This window comes from Sardina pilchardus, chromosome 4 (assembly GCF_963854185.1).
Source record: "Sardina pilchardus chromosome 4, fSarPil1.1, whole genome shotgun sequence".
Classification (NCBI taxonomy): domain Eukaryota; kingdom Metazoa; phylum Chordata; class Actinopteri; order Clupeiformes; family Clupeidae; genus Sardina; species Sardina pilchardus.
In genome coordinates, this window is record NC_084997.1 from 25404897 (window position 1) to 25425581 (window position 20685).

The following is a 20685-nucleotide window of genomic DNA, read 5'->3' on the forward strand; positions in this document are numbered from 1 at the left end:
CTGACCAGCTGGGGTAACATTCTAATTGCTGCCGTGATGTCATAATGAGCAATGTTAAGTCTATGGGGGAAATGGTGATAGTTTTTAACTAATAGTTTAAAAAGTATAAAAGTTACAAAGTTGAAAAATACAAAGCACATATGGCATAAGCAAGACCTACGCAACAAAGTTTGAATGAAGTTTCTACGTTAAACGGTTGAAGCTGAATTGCGAGCGTTAGAAGAAGAAGTTTAACTAGAAATGCAATTCCAAGGAATTACCAGTGCATGAAAATGCAAAAATAGATAGATAATGTAGATATGGTTGCTAAGGTGTAGCTAGGGTAAACATGGTGGTTGCATAGTTTACAGAGAGTTGATAGTGTGAAGGTAGACAGTTTAAAGATGAAACATTCCAGTTCTAACTTAACTTGTGATTTCTATTCATGTTAAAATGTTGATTAGCTAACTTAGGTAATGATTTCTAGCAGTTACGCTAAAAATGTTAATTATGCTAGCAATGATAACTTTACTAACAATGCTAACCAGGTTGATTAGCTAACTTAACCGATGATTTCTAGCAGTAATGCTAAAAATGCTAACTATGCTAACAATGCTAAATTTGCTAATAATGCTAACCAGGTTGATTAGCTGACTTAGTTGATGATTTTTTGCAGTTATGCTAAAAATGCTAACCATGCTAACTAGCTAACTTGCTAGTGAGGACTTTTATTTTGAAACATTTGTTGCTAGGGTATCCATGGTGGCTGCTATGGAAACGGTCATGAACACTTAATTTTAATGGTTGCTATGTTGGTTGCTAGGTACATGGAGGTTTCATGTAGTTGACTGGAGGCATAGTGGATGATAACTGACAGTTGGAATGGTTGAACAGTTCAATAGTTGAGTAGTTTCAATGGTTAAATGATTTAATAGTGTATTTTTGCAGTTAGGACTTTTATTTTGAAACAGTTGTGGACAGAGGAAACAGTTAACAGGATATGTAGTCTTCTGAGAGACTGTATGCTTAAAGCCAGAGAAACTGACAGTTGGTGCCCAGGTGGCCGGCCACCTGGCGTAAGATTCTAATTGCTGCCGTGATGTCATAATGAGCAATGTTAAGTCTATGGGGGAAATTGTAATAGTTTTTAACTAATAGTTTAAAAAGTATAAAAGTTACAAAGTTGAAAAATACAAAGCCCACATCGCGTAAGTAAGACCTACGCGACAAAATTTGAATGGAGTTTCTACGTTAAGCGGTTGAAGCTGAATTGCGTGCGTTAGAAGAAGAACTAGAAATGCAATTCCAAGGAATTACCAGTGCATGAAAATGCAAAAATAGATAGATAATGTAGATATGGTTACTAAGGTGTAGCTAGGGTAAACATGGTGGTTGCATAGTTTACAGAGAGTTGATAGTGTGAAGGTAGACAGTTTAAAGATGAAACGTTCCAGTTCTAACTTAACTAATGATTTCTATTCATGTTAAAATGTTGATTAGCTAACTTAGCTAATGATTTCTAGCAGTTACGCTAAAAATGCTTACTATGCTAGCAATGCTAACAATGCTAACCAGGTTGATTAGCTAACTTAACCGATGATTTCTAGCAGTAATGCTAAAAATGCTAACTATGCTAACAATGCTAAATTTGCTAACAATGCTAACCAGGTTAATTAGCTAACTTAGTTGATGATTTTTTGCAGTTATGCTAAAAATGCTAACTATGCTAACAATGCTAACTATGCTAACCATGGTAACTAGCTAACTTGCTAGTGAGGACTTTTATTTTGAAACATTTGTTGCTAGGGTATCCATGGTGGCCACTATCAGGAAACAAGAAGTTACTGCAGTATAATCATGTTGGTTGCTATGGAAACGGTCATAAACACTTTTTAATGGTTGCTATGTTGGTTGCTAGGTACATGGAGGTTTCATGTAGTTGACTGGAGGCATAGTGGATGATAACTGACAGTTGGAATGGTTGAACAGTTCAATAGTTGAGTAGTTTCAATGGTTAAATGATTTAATAGTGTATTATTGCAGTGAGGACCTTTATTTTGAAACAGTTGTGGACAGAGGAAGTAGTGAAACAGGATCTGTAGTCTTAATGAGATTGTATGCTTAAAGCCTGAGACAGAAGGTGCTTCTCATAGCGTTTACGCGTCCTCTCTCGCTCCTCACTGATCTACATAAAGAATGATGGAGCGGCAACAATGGGATAGTCTAGCCCTTCTTCTATCTTTCTTTATGTAGATCATTGAGGATCGAGGATCGAGGGAGGACATATAAACGCTGCTTGAGAGGGACCCACAGTAAATACTTTAAAAGTTGTATGTAGATAGTCTAATTAATGTTGATAGATAGAATGTTTAATTGATGTTGATAGGCAGATTGTTTAATAGATATTGATTGACAGTTTAATGGGTGGATGAGTGAATGGTCTGAAGAAGATGAATGGATAGAAGGTTGGATGGAATGTGCCTTATATTCTTGTTAAGAGAGACACTGATACAGCTCTCTGAGAGTAGTTGATACAGGTGTAATCAATTTAACTGGCTAGTCTTAAGAGAGCCAGCCTGAGACAGAGTAGATTGTTTAAAAGTTGAATGTAGATAGTCTAATTAATGTTGATAGACAGAGAGTTTAATGGATGTTAGACAGATTGTTTAATAGATGTTGATAGACAGTTTAATGGGTGGATGAGTGAATGGTCTGAAGAAGATGAATGGATAGAATGTTGGATGGAATGTGCCTTATATTCTTGTAGAATGGAGAGACACAGCTCTCTACTGAGAGTAGTGGATACAGATACAGGTGTAATCAATTTAACTGGCTAGTCTTAAGAGAGCCAGCCTGAGACAGAGTAGATTGTTTAAAAGTTCAATGTAGAGCGTCTAATTGATGTTGTTGATAGGCAGACTGTTTAGAATGGGTGGATGAGTGAATGGTTTGAAGAAGATGAATGGATATAAAGTTGGATGGAATTAGGAGGACTTATTTTGATACTGTTGTGCGCAGAGGATACAGGGGAACAGAATATGTAGTCTTCAGAGAGGAGCCTGAGAGAAACTGACAGTTGGTGCCCAGGTGGCTGACCAGCTGGGGTAACATTCTAATTGCTGCCGTGATGTCATAATGAGCAATGTTAAGTCTATGGGGGAAATGGTGATAGTTTTTAACTAATAGTTTAAAAAGTATAAAAGTTACAAAGTTGAAAAATATAAAGCACATATGGCATAAGCAAGACCTACGCAACAAAGTTTGAATGAAGTTTCTACGTTAAACGGTTGAAGCTGAATTGCGAGCGTTAGAAGAAGAAGTTTAATAACTAGAGAATGTAATTCCAAGGAAATTACGAGTGCATGAAAATGCAAAAATTTATAGATAAATCATTGAGATATGGTTACTAAGGTGTTGCTAGGGTAGACATGGTGGTTTCATAGTTTTTGAAAGTTGATAGTGCGAAGATAGACTGTTTAAAATTGAATTAGCTTACCTGTTTACCAGATTAGCTAACCTGGCTAATGATTTTTAGCAGTTATGCAAAAATGCTAACAATGCTAACCATGCTAACTATGGTTACGAGGTTGATTAGCTAATTTAGTTGATGATTTCTAGCAGTTATGCTAAAAATGCTAACTATGCTAACAATGCTAACTTTGCTAAAAATGCTAACCAGGTTGATTAGCTAACTAAGCTAATGATTTCTAGCAGTTATGCTAAAAATGCTAACTATGCTAAAAATGCTAACCATGCTAACTAGCTAACTTGCTAGTGAGGACTTTTATTTTGAAACATTTGTTGCTAGGGTATCCATGATGGCCACTATCAGAAATAAAGAAGTTACTGTAGTAAAATCATGTTGGTTGCTATGGAAACTGTCATAAAAGATTAATTCTAATGGTTGCTATGTTGGTTGCTAGGTACCTGGAGGTTTCATGTAGTTGACTGGAGGCATAGTTGATGATAACTGACAGTTGGAGTGGTTGAACAGTTAAATAGTTGAGTATTTTCAATGGTTAAATGATTTAATAGTGTATTATTGCAGTGAGGACTTTTATTTTGAAACAGTTGTGGACAGAGGAAGTATGAAACAGGATCTGTAGTCTTAATGAGATTGTATGCTTAAAGCCTGAGAGAGAGAGAGCTGCTGCACCTGGACTGGCCACCTGGCATAAGATTCTAATTGCCCTATTATGATGTCATAATCCAATGTTAAGTCTATGGGAGAAAAAAATGTTTTAAAAAATTAATATAAATTCAACGATAAAGTTTTCAAAGTTGAAAAATACATAGCTGAAGTCACCAAAGTAAGACCTACGCAGCGCAGTTTGAATGAAGTTTCTACGTTAAACGGTTGAAGCTGAATTGCACGCACAAAAAGCGTTAGAAGAATAATAATATCGATAATAATAAGAAAAGGGATAACAGTAGAGTGCATTTTCATGCACTCTAATAACTAGAAATGCAATTCCAAGGAATTACCAGTGCATGAAAATGCAAAAATAGATAGATTATGTAGATATGGTTACTAAGGTGTAGCTAGAGTAAACATGGTGGTTGCATAGTTTACAGAGAGTTGATAGTGTGAAGGTAGACATTTTAAAGATGAAACGTTCCAGTTCTAACTTAACTAATGATTTCTATTCATGTTAAAATGTTGATTAGCTAACTTAGCTAATGATTTCTAGCAGTTACGTTAAAAATGCTTATTATGCTAGCAATGCTAACTTTACTAACAATGCTAACCAGGTTGATTAGTTAACTTAACCGATGATTTCTAGCAGTAATGCTAAAATGCTAACAATGCTAAATTTGCTAACAAAGCTAACCAGGTTGATTAGCTAACTTAGTTGATGATTTTTTGCAGTTATGCTAAAAATGCTAACTATGCTAACAATGTTAACTATGCTAACCATGCTAACTAGCTAACTTGCTAGTGAGGACTTTTATTTTGAAACATTTGTTGCTAGGGTATCCATGGTGGCCACTATCAGGAAACAAGAAGTTACTGCAGTATAATCATGTTGGTTGCTATGGAAACGGTCATAAACACTTAATTTTAATGGTTGCTCTGTTGGTTGCTAGGTACATGGAGGTTTCATGTAGTTGACTGGAGGCATAGTGGATGATAACTGACAGTTGGAATGGTTGAACAGTTCAATAGTTGAGTAGTTTCAATGGTTAAATGATTTAATAGTGTATTATTGCAGTGAGGACCTTTATTTTGAAACAGTTGTGGACAGAGGAAGTGGAAGAGGAAACAGGATCTGTAGTCTTAATGAGATTGTATGCTTAAAGCCTGAGACAGAAGGTGCCTCTCATATAGCGTTTACACGTCCTCCCTCGCTCCTCACTGATCTACATAAAGAATGATGGAGCGGCAACAATGGGATAGTCTAGCCCTTCTTCTATCTTTCTTTATGTAGATCATTGAGGATCGAGGAGCGAGGGAGGACATATAAACGCTGCTTGAGAGGGACCCACAGTAAATACTTTAAAAGTTGTATGTAGATAGTCTAATTAATGTTGATAGATAGAATGTTTAATGGATGTTGATAGGCAGATTGTTTAATAGATATTGATTGACAGTTTAATGGGTGGATGAGTGAATGGTCTGAAGAAGATGAATGGATAGAAGGTTGGATGGAATGTGCCTTATATTCTTGTTAAGAGAGACACTGATACAGCTCTCTGAGAGTAGTTGATACAGGTGTAATCAATTTAACTGGCTAGTCTTAAGAGAGCCAGTAAAGCCTGAGACAGAGTAAATAATTTAAAAGTTGAATGTAGATAGTCTAATTAATGTTGATAGACAGAGAGTTTAATGGATGTTGATAGACAGATTGTTTAATAGATGTTGATAGACAGTTTAATGGGTGGATGAGTGAATGGTCTGAAGAAGATGAATGGATAGAATGTTGGATGGAATGTGCCTTATATTCTTGTAGAATGGAGAGACACAGCTCTCTACTGAGAGTAGTGGATACAGATACAGGTGTAATCAATTTAACTGGCTAGTCTTAAGAGAGCCAGCCTGAGACAGAGTAGATTGTTTAAAAGTTCAATGTAGAGCGTCTAATTGATGTTGATAGGCAGACTGTTTAGAATGGGTGGATGAGTGAATGGTTTGAAGAAGATGAATGGATATAAAGTTGGATGGAATAAGGAGGACTTATTTTGATACTGTTGTGCGCAGAGGATACAGGGGAACAGAATATGTAGTCTTCAGAGAGATTGTATGCTTGCCTGAGAGAAACTGACAGTTGGTGCCCAGCAGCCAGTTGCACCAGCTGAACGTAAGTTCCATCTTAGCTTAGTTTGAACGTAAACTGGCGCTACGTTGAGGTTTACGACCTACTAAAATAGAACGGGTTGCACCAAGCAGATAGTTTCAACGTAGGCACTAAGTTATGACTTAAATGACACACTAACTTACACCACCCTCCCCCTAGGTGTAAGTCCCGTCGTAACTATTTTGTTACATTTAAACGGTGGAAATGTTACATTTAACAAAGTATAAGCCGAGAAGAGTTACATACGCGACCCTTACACACATTTAATTTTCTTCGGCAGTGTTTGAATCATGTTATTCTGGAAATCGTAGGCCTAATGGACCTAGCGGTACAAATACCAAAGCTATCCACTCAAAGCACACATTTCCTTGCTGTTTATTGAGCTGTTATCAGAGACTTCATTCTAGCAGCTAGTCATATTAGAAAGATTTACCGTTAGGCTACCTTAGCTAGTTAGGTGAACAGTGGTTGCTGAAATATTCCCAAAGCACACACAACAAAATAAAGTCTTATTTAAAAATGCAGTGTTACTTTATTCCATAGGCCTATAACAAAATAATTGTGGAGGAAGTCAAACTTCAACGTGGCTTTAATCATACTAGCGAACGTTACGTTACCAACGCAAGGATTGTGAATCTGTGACGCCTCCGTTATAATTAATATTGATTGGTTGTCAACGGTAAAAACGTCATTCTATGCGACAATATTTTGATTTAGTAGCTACTAACTACGTTGTAACTTTAGTAGCGATGGTGCAACAGAAAAAGAATGCAGCGCTAGTTTGAAACTAGTTAGTTTCAACGTAAGGTTAAGACGCAACTTACACCTTAACTTACGATCGACCTTACGTTCGACTGGTGCAACCGGCTGCAGGTGGCTGACCAGCTGGGGTAACATTCTAATTGCTGCCGTGATGTCATAATGAGCAATGTTAAGTCTATGGGGAAATTGTTAATAGTTTTTATTTAATAGTTCAAAAAGTATAAAAGTTACAAAGTTGAAAAGTACAAAGCACACATGGCATAAGCAAGACCTACGCAACAACGTTTGAATGAAGTTTCTACGTTAAACGGTTGAAGCTGAATTGCGAGCGTTAGAAGAAGAAGTTTAATAAAAAGCCTAGGAAGAACAGTACAGTGCATTTTCATGCACTGTAATAATAAGAAGCCTAGGAAGAACAGTACAGTGCATTTTCATGCACTGTAATAATAAGAAGAATAGGAAGAACAGTACAGTGCATTTTCATGCACTGTAATAATAAGAAGAATAGGAAGAACAGTACAGTGCATTTTCATGCACTGTAATAATAATAAGAAGAAGAAGCCTAGGAAGAACAGTACAGTGCATTTTCATGCACTGTAATTAAGTGGATTCTCACATATTAAAATGTTTGATTAACATTTATCTGTGTGACCTACTTTACCTTTGACATATGTAAGATGATTTTATTTAAAATGACGCTTGTATACGCCGACTACAATCACAATTGTTAAAGTTGAGAGAAAAAAAGACCCAAACACAATGGCAGTCACTTCACCACCAGTTAGACCTGTCAAAGAAAATCCTGTTTTACTATGTAGGCTACAATGACATTTATGTACTGTATCTTCTGCTATACAGTATGTAACTATTCATTCTATTGACAATAAATCAATACACATAAATATCAATAGGCATGGAGACATGAGGAAGGTTTACCTGTCACAGTAGCCGAACCATTTTGGTGTTGTCCTGGTATGCAATGAAATGGAAATAAAATTATTCAGAAGTGGCTATAGATGTTGTGGCTATAATTACCATAACCAAACTGTATTCTTGTTATACCAAGTCACAATACCAAGTAACAATCATCTGTCACCAAATTGTCAGAATGTCGGCATGTGTTGGAAATATTGTAATATCAAACCTGCAGTACTCCAGGTGAAGGATATGAAGATCAGGAGTAGCAGAGCTGCTGAGATGGACCACTTCTCCATGGTTATGATATTCCTAGTGAGCTCCTCTATTCCTTCCTCTTCAGTATGACCTTTATGTAGTTAAACTCGGTCGCTCACTTCTGTAACAGGCCTATCTTTATTTGTCGACATGGAAGGTGTTGAAGAGAAATAGTTTACTTCTTTTGACCACTGTCAAAATGTGACTCAAGGCATGTTTTCACACCCCCTATAACTTCCTCTATACAGTCAACCAAAACTTACTGATTATGTGCTATTTAAAAGCCACATTCAGAAAACCAATAGAACAGCTGATAGCTGACAGATGACACATCAAAACAATAGTCAGTTTCTGTTTCTGTTTCTGAACTGACACTTTTGTCTTACAATGTCAATGCCAATAACATGGTCATGGTTGTGGGACTTGGCAGACAAAAACCAATATAGAATATGACATCAAAATACAGTTTAATCTAGGATATCTTGGAACTAATGTAATATAAAACCTGCAGTACTCCAGGTGAAGGATATGAAGATCAGGGGTAGCAGAGCTCCTGAGATGGACCACGTCTCCAAGGTTATGATATTCCTGGTGAGCTCCGCTATTCCTTCCGCTTCAGTATGGCCATTAGTTAAACTCGGTCGCTCACTTCTGTAACAGGCCTATCTGTACTGGATGTGTCCAACATGGAATGTGTTGAAGCAAAATGGTTGACTCATTGTGACCACTGTCAATATATTACTCAAGGCACGATTCCACACCCCCTTTAACTCCTTCTGAGATACCATAAAGTGAACCAAAACTTACTGACTATGTGCTATTGAAAGGGATATGCCATCGTTTGAGGAGTTACACTCATTGTCCACCTCCCCACAAGTTAAACAATTGATTTGTACCTTTCTCCAGTTCATCCAGCCGGGTTTTTTTTTCCAGAAAACGAGTAGAACAGCTGATAGTTGACAGATGACACATCAAAACGATAGACATTATGTTTCTGTTTCTGTTCTTGGGAGACACTTTTGTCTTGCAATGACAATGCCAATGACATGGTTATGGTTACAGGATTGGGCAGACCAAAGCCAATATGGAATATGCATATCAATACATAGCTATATCAATTTCTCTTATCAATGCTGACATGTTTTTCATACCATGGTAAATAGCTCTTTTTGAGAGTGAACGGAAAGTGAAATTTAAGCACAGTGCAGTTTCAGTTCAGTTCAGTGGTTTATCTAAGCATGTGTCTACAAAATAGGACAGACAGACAACGGTGTCTTCTGTTTTACCTGCTTATGTTGCTGTTTGGTAATATTCTGTACTCTTTCATCCTAGCTGGCCTTATTACTGTAAGAGACTCATTAAGCACATCTCTGGGTCTCTACTCCTGTCCCTAGATATGCTTTTGGGTCCAAGTTGCATCTCTGGGCAAAGAGCCGTGACAGCATTAAGCAATGATAGACTTTTTGGGGGGAATTCTACTCTTAGATTATGTTTTCTAAACAAAGGTTGGGAGGGGCCCTTATGATTTACAGCAATTAACTCACCTGCCTTCCGCTACGAGGATATCTAAGCCAGCCTCCTTTTCCTTACGTAACATGCCGCAAACTTATCCCTCCTCCTCCCAAACTAGAGAACCCATTATTTGTTTTTAACAGTGAAACAAAATATGATGATAAAGAAAACATCCTACCGCTTTGCCTGATTCCATCTTGATAATAGTGTATTACTCTGGTGCCACAGTAGGGGGCAGCATATGAACACATTAGAGGGCTAACAGGCCACTTCACTTCCACTCTGCAAAATTTGGCCTGTCTTCCTGATTATTTCACACAGTGTAATGATCCATCTGTACATTCTTTATGTAGGTTAATAGAGTTTGTTTAAAATTGTACATAAATGTTCATTTAATATGTGATTAGCCCTGTTGATGATTTTAATTGACAGTAATACAGTCACTTCATCTCTGTAGTCCCGTAATTGGTTGTGAAGCCCATGCCTCATGTACAGTATCACTGCATTGGCCTAAAAACATCAAAAGCCAGCCAGTGGGTTTTATCAAACCAAAACTGGAGTGATAGGGAGTATTGGCCACTAGAGGGCAATGTTGGCAAACTTTGCTTGAAAGTGAAAGTAGAAAAGTGTGGTCACAATATCAAAATGATGACTTTGATACAACACCAACAGGGCTGTAGTAGAGGCTAAATGTAAAAGTAAACAGTCCACCTCTGAAATTTCAGAAATCTATTTTCCAGCCACTACAATTTTCATAAAATGTAATCAAAATGTAATCTTTTATTTATTCAGCAACTAATCAGAGGCTAGGGCCCGCTTTGATGGGTGACTGACGTTTGTATTTATGTATTTATGTCATTGCGCATTTCAAGACCATGCATTATGGAATGTAAATGTCAATGTCAATGTATATGGTTTTTACATTTAGTCTTTTATTTATCATTTTGTTTATTTATTTCACATTTTATTTATTTATTTAATATTTTATTTATTAAAGATTATATATATATATATATATATATATATATATATATATATATATATATATATATAAAATTATTATTATTATTATTATTATTATTATTATATAAATACTTATTTTCCGGTTATTACACAACTGGGAAAACCGGAGTGGAGGGGTCTTGTTCCACCCTGAAGGGACCTACAGTATTTCTGCCCCCTCTTATTCATTTCCAGTTTTCGGAGCCTGCGCCGCCTACTGTTCTTTTTTGACAGTGTTACTGAGCAGCTATCGGATCATGCGGAGATGATGGCTGAATCTGATTAAATACGTTACGGGCTTGAAAATGTGTACAATTGCTGACTGCACCTTTAAACCCCCCTGACTACTCCTCTTGACACTCTTTATCAGCTGCTTTCTGTTTTTATTATTTCTTTATTTTTTACTGAAGACAAACACAGCATTTTACTTAAAACCTGATTACAACACCATTCTTAAAGGAGAATTCCGGTGTGAAATTGAGCTTAACTGTACCGAAACATGTTAAGGTGTACTCACACGTGTTTTAGACGCACTTTCACTCACCCCCAGCATTCTGAACTCCTCCGTTTTCAGCCTAGCTTACAGTAGGCTTGAAGCTATTAGATTGGGCATTACGTAGCCTATGCAGCTAAATCGCTATTTTTAAACCATTAAAAAGGTCCCAAGTAACTCCACACTGCATTGGTAGACTTCTGAGGGTCCTGACATTTAAAACGAGATACTGAGAACTTTGGAAATGCACAGGAAGTTTATTAAAAAAAAGACTGTTTACAAGCAGTGCCTTCATAGAATCTCTCCGCTGGGCGCCATCTTGGAATCAAGTCGCGATAAGCCGACTGACGAGCACGAACGAACAGGAAGGACAGGGGAACATATTGCTAAAGTAATTCCATAGGAAATATATAGTTATACTGTCTACATGAGCATGATGAGTAACAAAGCTCAAAATGTTTGCAATATGTCCCCCTGTCTTTCCTGTTCGTTTGTGCTCGTCAGTCGACTTATCGCGACTTCACCACAAGATGGCGCCCAGCGGAGAGATTCTATGAAGGTACTGCTTGAATAAACAGTCTTTTTTAATAAACTTCCTGTGCACTTCCAAAGTTCTAAGTATCTCGTTTTAAATGTCAGGACCCTCAGAAGTCAACCAATGCAGTGTGGAGTTACTTGGAACCTTTTTAATGGTTTAAAAATAGCGATTTAGCTGCATAGGCTACGTAATGCCCAATCTAATAGCTTCAAGCCTACTGTAAGCTAGGCTGAAAACGGAGGAGTTCGGAATGCTGGGGGTGAGTGAAAGTGCGTCTAAAACACGTGTGAGTACACCTTAACATGTTTCGGTACAGTTAAGCTCAATTTCACACCGGAATTCTCCTTTAATGTATTGTCCCTAATAAAATGGGGTATAATTTAGCATTTTCAATTTCAGGATATTGCAATACCTCTCAAGTACCCGCTTGTGCACCGACTCCTCAGAAGGCACAAATGAAGCACATTTCTGATACCTCAAGCACTGAAGAAGCAAATAGAAGCACTATGCCACCGGCATGTCCAAGTGAGCCATTTTAGCTGACGTAGAGCTGTTTATGACAAGGGTGTCATACAGCGAAAAAGGAAGTGGGGACTATGTAAAATACCCTTTGAAACATTTCTTGCAGCGTTTGTGTTTTTTTCTAGAGTAATGCCATGCAGCCACTGATTGGCATGAGGCACATCCCACCAGTGGCAAGGCTGTGGGTAGAGGTTATGCCTTCTGAGCCTGTACTTTGACTCTGAAATGATTTTTGCCGCGTTGGTGTTCTGACAAAAAAGCTTTGATGTGTTTGGCTGCAGTATGTGCCATTGTTCATGTGGTGTGTGAGTAATGTGATGAGTAAAGATGAGGAAAATGTGCTATTTTAGTCCAAAGGGGCATTGAAAACAACCCCCCCCCCACACACACACACACACACACACACACACACACACACACACACACACACACACACACACACACACACACACACACACACAGACGTGTGCGCATACACACACATGCACTCACAAACTTGCACACATAGATTTATACACACACAAACAAAAAAAGACAAGTTTCAATTCCATATAGAACTTTCAATAATTTTATAATTGCTATGTATTTAGTACAGTATATATACATAATGTGTTGCAAATTCAAACAGTACCCTTGACAACACTGTAAAAGACAATAGTAGTTTCACTGAAATGCCTGCAGATTGCACTTCTGTCCCATGGTACCACAAACAGAACTGAAAACTGACCCGAGAACTGAGTAGTACAGAAATGATATTCCATTTTTCAATAAATATCTATATTAAAATCATCTGGGTTTTGTGCTGCTCATATTCAGCCTGTATTAGAGTATGTTCACCAAATGTTTAGAAAAGAGAACTTGTGACTCGTTTTGAACTGTATGGGGATATGTGTATGGCAAATAAATCATATACCAGTAAGGTACAGTACATGGATCTGTCAGGAGTACTGTGCTCGACGGCCATTTTGGCTTCACCTCTCTCCTCTCCCATAGCAGTTTGTTTGCCAGTTTTCACAGAACTTTTTCTGATTCAGGTGAGAACCAGAGAGAACATCTCACTCTGTGACGTATCTCTCTCTCTCTCTCTCTCTCTCTCTCTCTCTCTCTCTCTCTCTCTCTCTCTCTCTCTCTCTCTCTCTCTCTCACACACACACACACTTTTTCTTTTGTTCGCTCTCTCCGGTGTTCTCACTCTCTCCAGCTACCTCTCATGTAGAACTCCTCCTGCTATGAGTCACAGCGTGACTTGATAGATGGACCTGGGACTTGTTCCTGACCCGCTCAGGTCCCCTGTGAGCCAATCAGATGGCTGCCCTCCCACGGAACTCAGTTATCTACATCACGCTGTATGACTGTTCTGTTTCCGAATCTATACTATTCTGTTTTCCAACTCTGTACAGAAGCATCGTTTTCAGGCCTCCGCAATGGTAGGCTGTGTGTGTGTGTGTGTGTGTGTGTGTGTGTGTGTGTGTGTGTACCTGTGAGGGAGAGAGAGAGAGAATGTGTGTGTGTAAGTGCGAGAGTGAGTGGTGTGGTGTGATCTCGATTTGAATAGACAACTTGCACTCTTAACAAGTGCACCAAATAGCTGCTACAATACAGACATGTAATAAAAGGCATTGCTCATTGTCTCCTGACTGTCCAGCAGCAATCAAAACGTGCCAATTTACTCAATGGCTCATGAGCATCGTTATCGTCTTCTGGCTAAATCCCATCACCTTCATGTGTACACAGTGTTGCCTGTTTTATTCTTTTGTTCATACTCCTGAGTTGACCTGAGTGCATTCACTGGATAAGATGAGAAGACTTTTGCTACCTCAACTATGTCCATATTTAGAATCTTTCTAAATACATTATACAATATATTATTTTGCATCCGGATGTCTGAAGACAGTACATGTTACAGTACCCAAGTCCTATGTCTAGAAGACCTTAAGCCATCTAAGACATTCCTCATCTTGTGGCGTGCCATAATGTGATGCTCAAAAACATCGGATTTAAAAGCACATTTTGGTTTTGCAAGTGTTTCACTACCGTGGTTAATACACCTCAAAAGTGAGTTATCTCCTCACCATCATATCCCAAAAGCTGCTTACTGCACATACGCACGCTTATAAACACACACACTACACACTACACACACACACACACACTCACACACACACATACACACACATATCTTCCAGCAGATGAGCGCTGCTGTGCCTATGCTGTGTGTCAGACACCGAAGAGGTCCGCAGAGGAGTTGTAGATGGAGTTGACGCGCTGCACATAGCTCTCATAAGGCTCAACCTCCTCCACTTCCTGTGAACGGTAATGAGACACAGATGAGACATACTGTATGTCACAGGGATATCAAATGTGCTTTGGCACTCTCAGCGGAAACAAGTTGATACATTTCACATCAAACGCGCAAAACATGCAAACGTATGGTTTGCAATGGTTATGCAAAGAGGATGTGTTGCCATCCCAGTGTGTACCATGCTTTTGAAAAGGCTCAAAATGGTCTTCCGGTGTCATTTAATAAACTCTGTAAGGCCGAATAGGGATAAAGACACAAGACAGTAGTTACCTGTGGCTGTTTGGACTCATTGGATGAGGTCCCTTCAGACTTGCAGCACTGGTCGATGAATGAGCTGTGAAAAAAATAAAAACATTGAATGCAAACCAGCGGATAATTACTCGCTATGTGATGTGACTGTATCAGACGTTGACATGGTAGACATGGTAGGCATGACCTGCCTTCACGGTGAGATCTTACCTAAATTTTCTGAGGTGCTCACGGGCAGCATAGGAAAAGACAACCGCTGACAGCACGATGAGCAGGGTAGTGCAACAGATTATTACGATGGCCCATTTGTCTGCTGAAATGAGAAAGCAAAGTTGAAGTTCATATCAAAAAGCGTTATGTTGTTGAGCTTCTTGAGATATACTAGTTATAGAATTGCAGCTCTTTCAGTGTTACCCTTAATCTTTATCTTTCTTTCTAGCCATCATTGAAACAGTTCTCACCACGATATTGGCTCGAAGCATCAAGCACCAAGACTGACTCGTTAGTCCAGGAGGGTTGACTGGCTACGCAGATCAGCTTGTCCGTTGTGTCATTGTTTTGCAAATGCAGCCAACTCTCAACTGTGACCGATTCATCTGCATTTTTGGTTGACTTCTCAGTGACCTCGGAGAATCCCCACATCTCCTCCCAGGACACTTTGGCCGCTGGTTTTCCCCCAGCAGCAGAACAGACAGCAAACCGCTGACCATGAACCCACTTTTCTCTGGTAGTGAGGACAGGAGGGACTGTGGACAAACAGGAAGGAGACAAAGTGAGTAATTACTGACACATGCTGACACAGTGTGGTGGGAGACTCATCTGAAGCTTCTCACCATTAAAACATTTCAGTGTACACAGATAAAGCTGACACACTAAAGAATATTTCCAATTATATGATATTATATTATATATATCACAAGCATTACTATGCCTATTGCTACAGTTTTCTCTCAACCCTCTGGCTTTCCTTGAACTTCATAAACTTAATCTCTCACCTGCTGCCCGCACTGTAACATTCACCTCTTCAGCTTCACCTCTGAACACCGCTTCACATTTATATGTCCCTTCATCTTGGACTCCAAAGTGGGGAATGTGCAGGTAGGACTCCCCCTTGCTGGTGTTGCGGAGCACTTTCCCTCCTGTGCAGTTGTTGTGCGGAGTATTCTTGGTAGCTTCACTTATAAGACAATAGACTCCACTGATGTTTATTTTCCAGATGAAATGGATTACCATGTCAGACCATGTCCTATTGCTGCAAGTTATGTTAGCGTCTTTGCCCTCTGCAAAATATTCTGTTCGAGCTTGTACCACTGGGAAAAGGAAAAAGAGAAGAAGAAGAAGAAGAAATTAAATGTCTGTGTGCTCTTGGTTGTTTTTTAATATTGGTACTTTGTATATACTGTATAACTGTATACTATGTATATACAGTGCATAACTTTACAATCACAACGACAACTAACCCTATTGCTTGAATGTAATATATTTACAGCGTATTAGTGCTTTCTTAAATAGCAGCTGTGCTTTTGCACCATGGTGTAGTGTAGTGGATAAGGATTTTGCCAGCAGGAGCCAGAAGGTCTTGGGTATGATCGTCATCAGCTTCCACAGGTTGTGTCTCTGAGACTCTGTAAATTGCTTTGGACTAAAGTGCCAGCTAAATACATTGGTGGTAATGATACTAAAAAATAATACTTATAATATTAATACTACTACAACAACCACTCTACTACCAGGAGGCTATTACTACTACTACTACTACTACTACTACTATAATAATATATTATTATTATTATTATTATTATTATTATTATTATTATTATTATAATGATGATAACCAGTACCAATGTGTAATAAATACCAGTAATAAAGAGTTCCTGCTCTATCCTTTGTGCATATGGAGATTTCCATAGGCTACAGCTTTATTAATCTACTGTAATTTGTCTCTATACTGGTTTCCACTTGTGTGTTGTGGTCCTATCTTGTCTTGCCAGACACCAGTGATGACTGGCACCCCAGGCAAAACCCACTCCAGGGCAAAACAGGAAATGAGGCGCACTTCCCTTTTTTCCAGCTCAGAAAAATACTCACAACAAATATGAGAGTAGCAGAAAGACTTGACTGACAAACGCAAGAATGTTGCTTAACTGGCTTCTTAAGAGAATGGATTTAAACGAAATGCCGGTCTTTGATGCAGTGTAGGTTACGTTTAGTAAACATTAAACACTTTAGTATTAAGTATGAAGAGATGAAGATGGTTTACCTGGCTCAGCAGTCGCTGATTCATTGTGATTGTGTTCTGATGAGGTTAGATGAATGTTAGTGAGGGTTAACAGACAAACAAGCGTTAAAAAACAAACAGTTGACAGTTACATTTCAGACCGGGTGCAATCGATTTACATGCAGACTCAATAAACATATGGGTTTTCTATACATACTGTACACTCAAAGGGACGCCTGTCATTACACCCACAGCAACTTCAATGGCATCCCATTCTACTGTAAATCCATAGGCAATGACAATAATGTGGAATCGCAACTATAACAGCTTCCACTCATCTGTAAAAGCCTGTGGGAATATTTTGTCCATTCATCCACAAGAGTATATTTATGAGGCCAGGTACTGATGTTAGATGAGAAGATCTGGATCTAATATTATATGTTCTAGTTCATCCCAAAGGTGTCTGATAATGTAGAGAACCCTGTTCTATCTCGAGCCAGTCAAGATCTACAGTACCATACTCATTGGATTAAAAACGGAGTTGTCACTGAAGTTCCTGTGGATGTATGGCAGGCATACTTCTGAGAAACACATTGAACAATTCAAATTAACATAGTCCCTAGAACAAATCAGGGGAAACCTATGTACAGTAAGTGTTAATTAAAAGGTTGTTAGTATGAGGTATTAGGCTTTAAATGGACAACATGATATTGGTGAATGTATACAAATGATCTGTCTTCAGCATCAAACACACTGTGTTTCAACATTTAGCTGATCACAACCAGAAATGATTAAACATTGTATTGCAAATAATATTTATATTACTCATATTATGAGAGTAGCGGTTAGCGACAGTAGCGACAGTTAAATGAAGCATAACACCTCTCCTCTTCAGCTTTGTGCTTTCAGCGCAGAGATGTTTACAGTTTTAAAATGTCAAGTCAGACTGTTTCCCCCCAGCGTGGTCTACATTGATTCTCTCTCTCTTTCTCACACTCTCTCTCTCTTCCTTTCTTTCTTTCACTCTCTTAGGTGGTAATCTCACACATGACTTTCGTTATTGTGGTCGTCGCACAAAGCCTCAGTTCCCCCCGTGAGCCTAGTGGAAAGGAGAGCCGCGTCACGGCAGCTCACAACCTGTGAGTTAAGCGCAGAGCTGAGACAACCGCCATGCCTAACTGTACACTGGGCTGGCTGCCAATATAACCCACTAACTGTATGGTGAAAGACAAATAACAAAGGTCTAACTGTCAACAATGTGAGGTGAAAAGGTTATGTCTGACTTGTATGCCTTGCATCTACTGTAACTGTATTAGACTACCTAACTTAAGACATTACTAACTTAAGCCATTGTATTAGACATCTTCAACTTCAGCGATCGCAAAGAATCAAACTGTATGTGGTTTAGTGGAAAAATATAACAGTTTATATCATGTTTACCAGAGTAACCCATACAAACACCAGTTAAAGAATAATGATGTCAGACTCATGTTGGTGGTAAGTAGAATGCCATTTTTATGAGGACTGATATTGCACTAACTAAGTAACTATTTAATTGTAGTACTGTGTAGAGACATGACCCATTTTCTCAAATTTCAATGAGCTGAAAAGGGGAAAATACTAAATAGTATCGTCTTGCTTTAACTTCCATCTTGGCATTTCCTGCAACACAATACTGATACCAGTCTCCAGACATCTACTTGGGTGCAGTTCTACATTTTCCTTTCCGTTGGGAAGAATTGGCAGGCTAACCTCATGTACTGTATCTGTGACTCATTCAAATATATTACCAGTTTCCATTTAGCATTAGCAAGAAACATGGCAATAGAATTACACACATGACACTTTTTTTATAAGATAGGCCTAAAATAGACATAGCCATCGATATAAAAATGTCTGCTTTCATTTAGTTTAAACTCAACTTTACTTTCTTTGTTTTATAAACCTGAACTCTATGATGGTGCTCTTCCATTCAGGTGTCTATGTAACCCTGCCCTTGGTTGTATGAAGGGTATTTTTGAGCGTTTGCGTGCTGCATTCACCTTTTGAGCTTTGGTGAATGCCATAGTTTTCATCACTACATATAGTGAAGAGGGACAAATTTGGCCCATAGTGTCAGTGGGCCTAGAGAATGACTAACTTATGTTTCTTTACAAAGATAGTTCAGGTCTATGTGCAACACGACTCTGTCCGATATAACATTTTGAAATGAGAAAGCACTCTTAGGGCCTATTCTGATAAGATGTTTAATCAAATTCATCATGATATTTCAGACAATAAGGAGGTGCAAGTCAAGGCTAGGGAAACCTGCTAAGTTTTCAGTGCTGAATGTGGGATTTGTCCCCGTACACCAAAGTTCAGGGTAATTAAGGTGTTGTTTCACCATGTTGACTGAAAAGTGTAGCTTTCTCCATGACATTGTGTGACGAAAGGTATTAGGAAAGATGTGGCGAGCTTATTACTGTAGCGCATTGTGTTCATATGTGCTGTGAGCCAGAATGACATGGGACATAGCAGAACTCGGTAATCACTATCAGTATCAGTCATAGCTATGTAAACCATATGTATATTAAAACGCCTATTCTTGAGATCAATACCAAATATTGACTGTACTACATAAAAACAATCCAATGAAAACTAAATGGATGCCTGTGTTACAGTACTAACGAGGAGACACTACAGCCAACATTGGCGGCTGTGATCTTATACACCTGATTAAGTGATGCCATTATGAACAATCAGGTAATTTCCTTATATATGACACCTATTTTGATTGTCATTATCCCTCATGGCAAGAGAGAAAGAGAGTATGTAGTGTAGTAAGCAAAATAAGAACCGCTGAATAGGTAAGCACATAGTAAATGGAATGTCTCGTTGGCACAAACATCTTACCTGCCACACCGTTACATGTAACAGCAGCCGAGACAACCAGGAGGTAAACAGCGGTCAGAACCCAGGTGTGTTCCATGTCTCCCCCCTTCTTCAGAGGTCTGGCGAAGCCTCCTCCGTAAGTCCTTCTCTCCTCTGCTTTACCGTTGTGGCTAAATCTCAGATGAATTCCGCTTCTGTCTTTCCTCTTTTTCTTTCTGAATGTGTAAATGGCCCTGTCCACAGACTTAGTGACAAACGTTGAACTCTCCTCTCCTCTCCTCTGAAGTACTTATGACGGTTGAAGTTTTGTTTAGTTTTCAAGTAAAATACAGCATCTTAAAACCGGCATTCCATAGCTCACTGCTTCAGCTGTTTCTACAGAGATCTTTCACTTTCATTTGTCATTGTCATCATATAATTACTGCACATCTAAACATAGAGGCCTACTGATGAAACCATCTAATGCTGTCTGTTAACCTGCTGTAACATCATTCACCAACTAACTGAAATGTATCTTAACCTCCCTCTTGTCTTTTTGTCTTTTGACCCCTCCCCCCATTTCCTCTGTTGTTGTGATGAGGCCTGTCTACTGAGAGAGAGAGAGAGAGAGAGAGAGAGAGAGAAACGGAGAGAGGGAGAGAGGGAGTGACAGATGTTGACTTCCCTTCGTCATAACCACTGACACCACTGACGCCTCATGACTAGTTTCCTCACCGTGGTTGCCAGCCTCCACTTTACACAAAAACAGCTTAAAAATAAACGCCTGAG

The 20685-nt window shown here is 38.7% G+C and overlaps 1 protein-coding gene and 1 long non-coding RNA gene across 4 annotated transcripts in view; both read right to left on the reverse strand.

The window, feature by feature from the left end:
- Positions 1-8901, reverse strand: part of LOC134077854 (uncharacterized) — a 29498-nt gene extending 20597 nt beyond the window's left edge. Inside the window, exons 1-4 of the long non-coding RNA XR_009938773.1 lie at positions 8716-8901; positions 8182-8346; positions 7974-8006; positions 7699-7824 (exon numbers count right to left, since the gene is read on the reverse strand). This is a non-coding gene — a long non-coding RNA (uncharacterized LOC134077854). The remainder of the gene's footprint in view (positions 1-7698; positions 7825-7973; positions 8007-8181; positions 8347-8715) is intronic.
- Positions 8902-12829: 3928 nt separating this feature from the next.
- si:ch211-214p13.9 (cell surface glycoprotein CD200 receptor 1) lies at positions 12830-20405 on the reverse strand. 3 transcript variants are annotated; one of them, XM_062534791.1, is made up of 7 exons: positions 19939-20405; positions 17089-17124; positions 15824-16138; positions 15293-15574; positions 15039-15141; positions 14850-14913; positions 12830-14581 (listed from the first exon to the last, which is right to left on the reverse strand). In XM_062534791.1, exons 1-7 carry the CDS (start codon positions 20012-20014, stop codon positions 14495-14497), a joined length of 963 nt encoding a protein of 320 aa, XP_062390775.1. In that variant the 5' UTR covers positions 20015-20405; the 3' UTR covers positions 12830-14494. The 3 variants fall into 3 exon arrangements, with proteins under 3 accessions (XP_062390775.1, XP_062390776.1, XP_062390774.1); XM_062534792.1 differs by having other exon boundaries at positions 15039-15138; positions 15290-15574; XM_062534790.1 differs by having other exon boundaries at positions 15290-15574.
- Between the last annotated feature and the right edge of the window lie 280 nt (positions 20406-20685).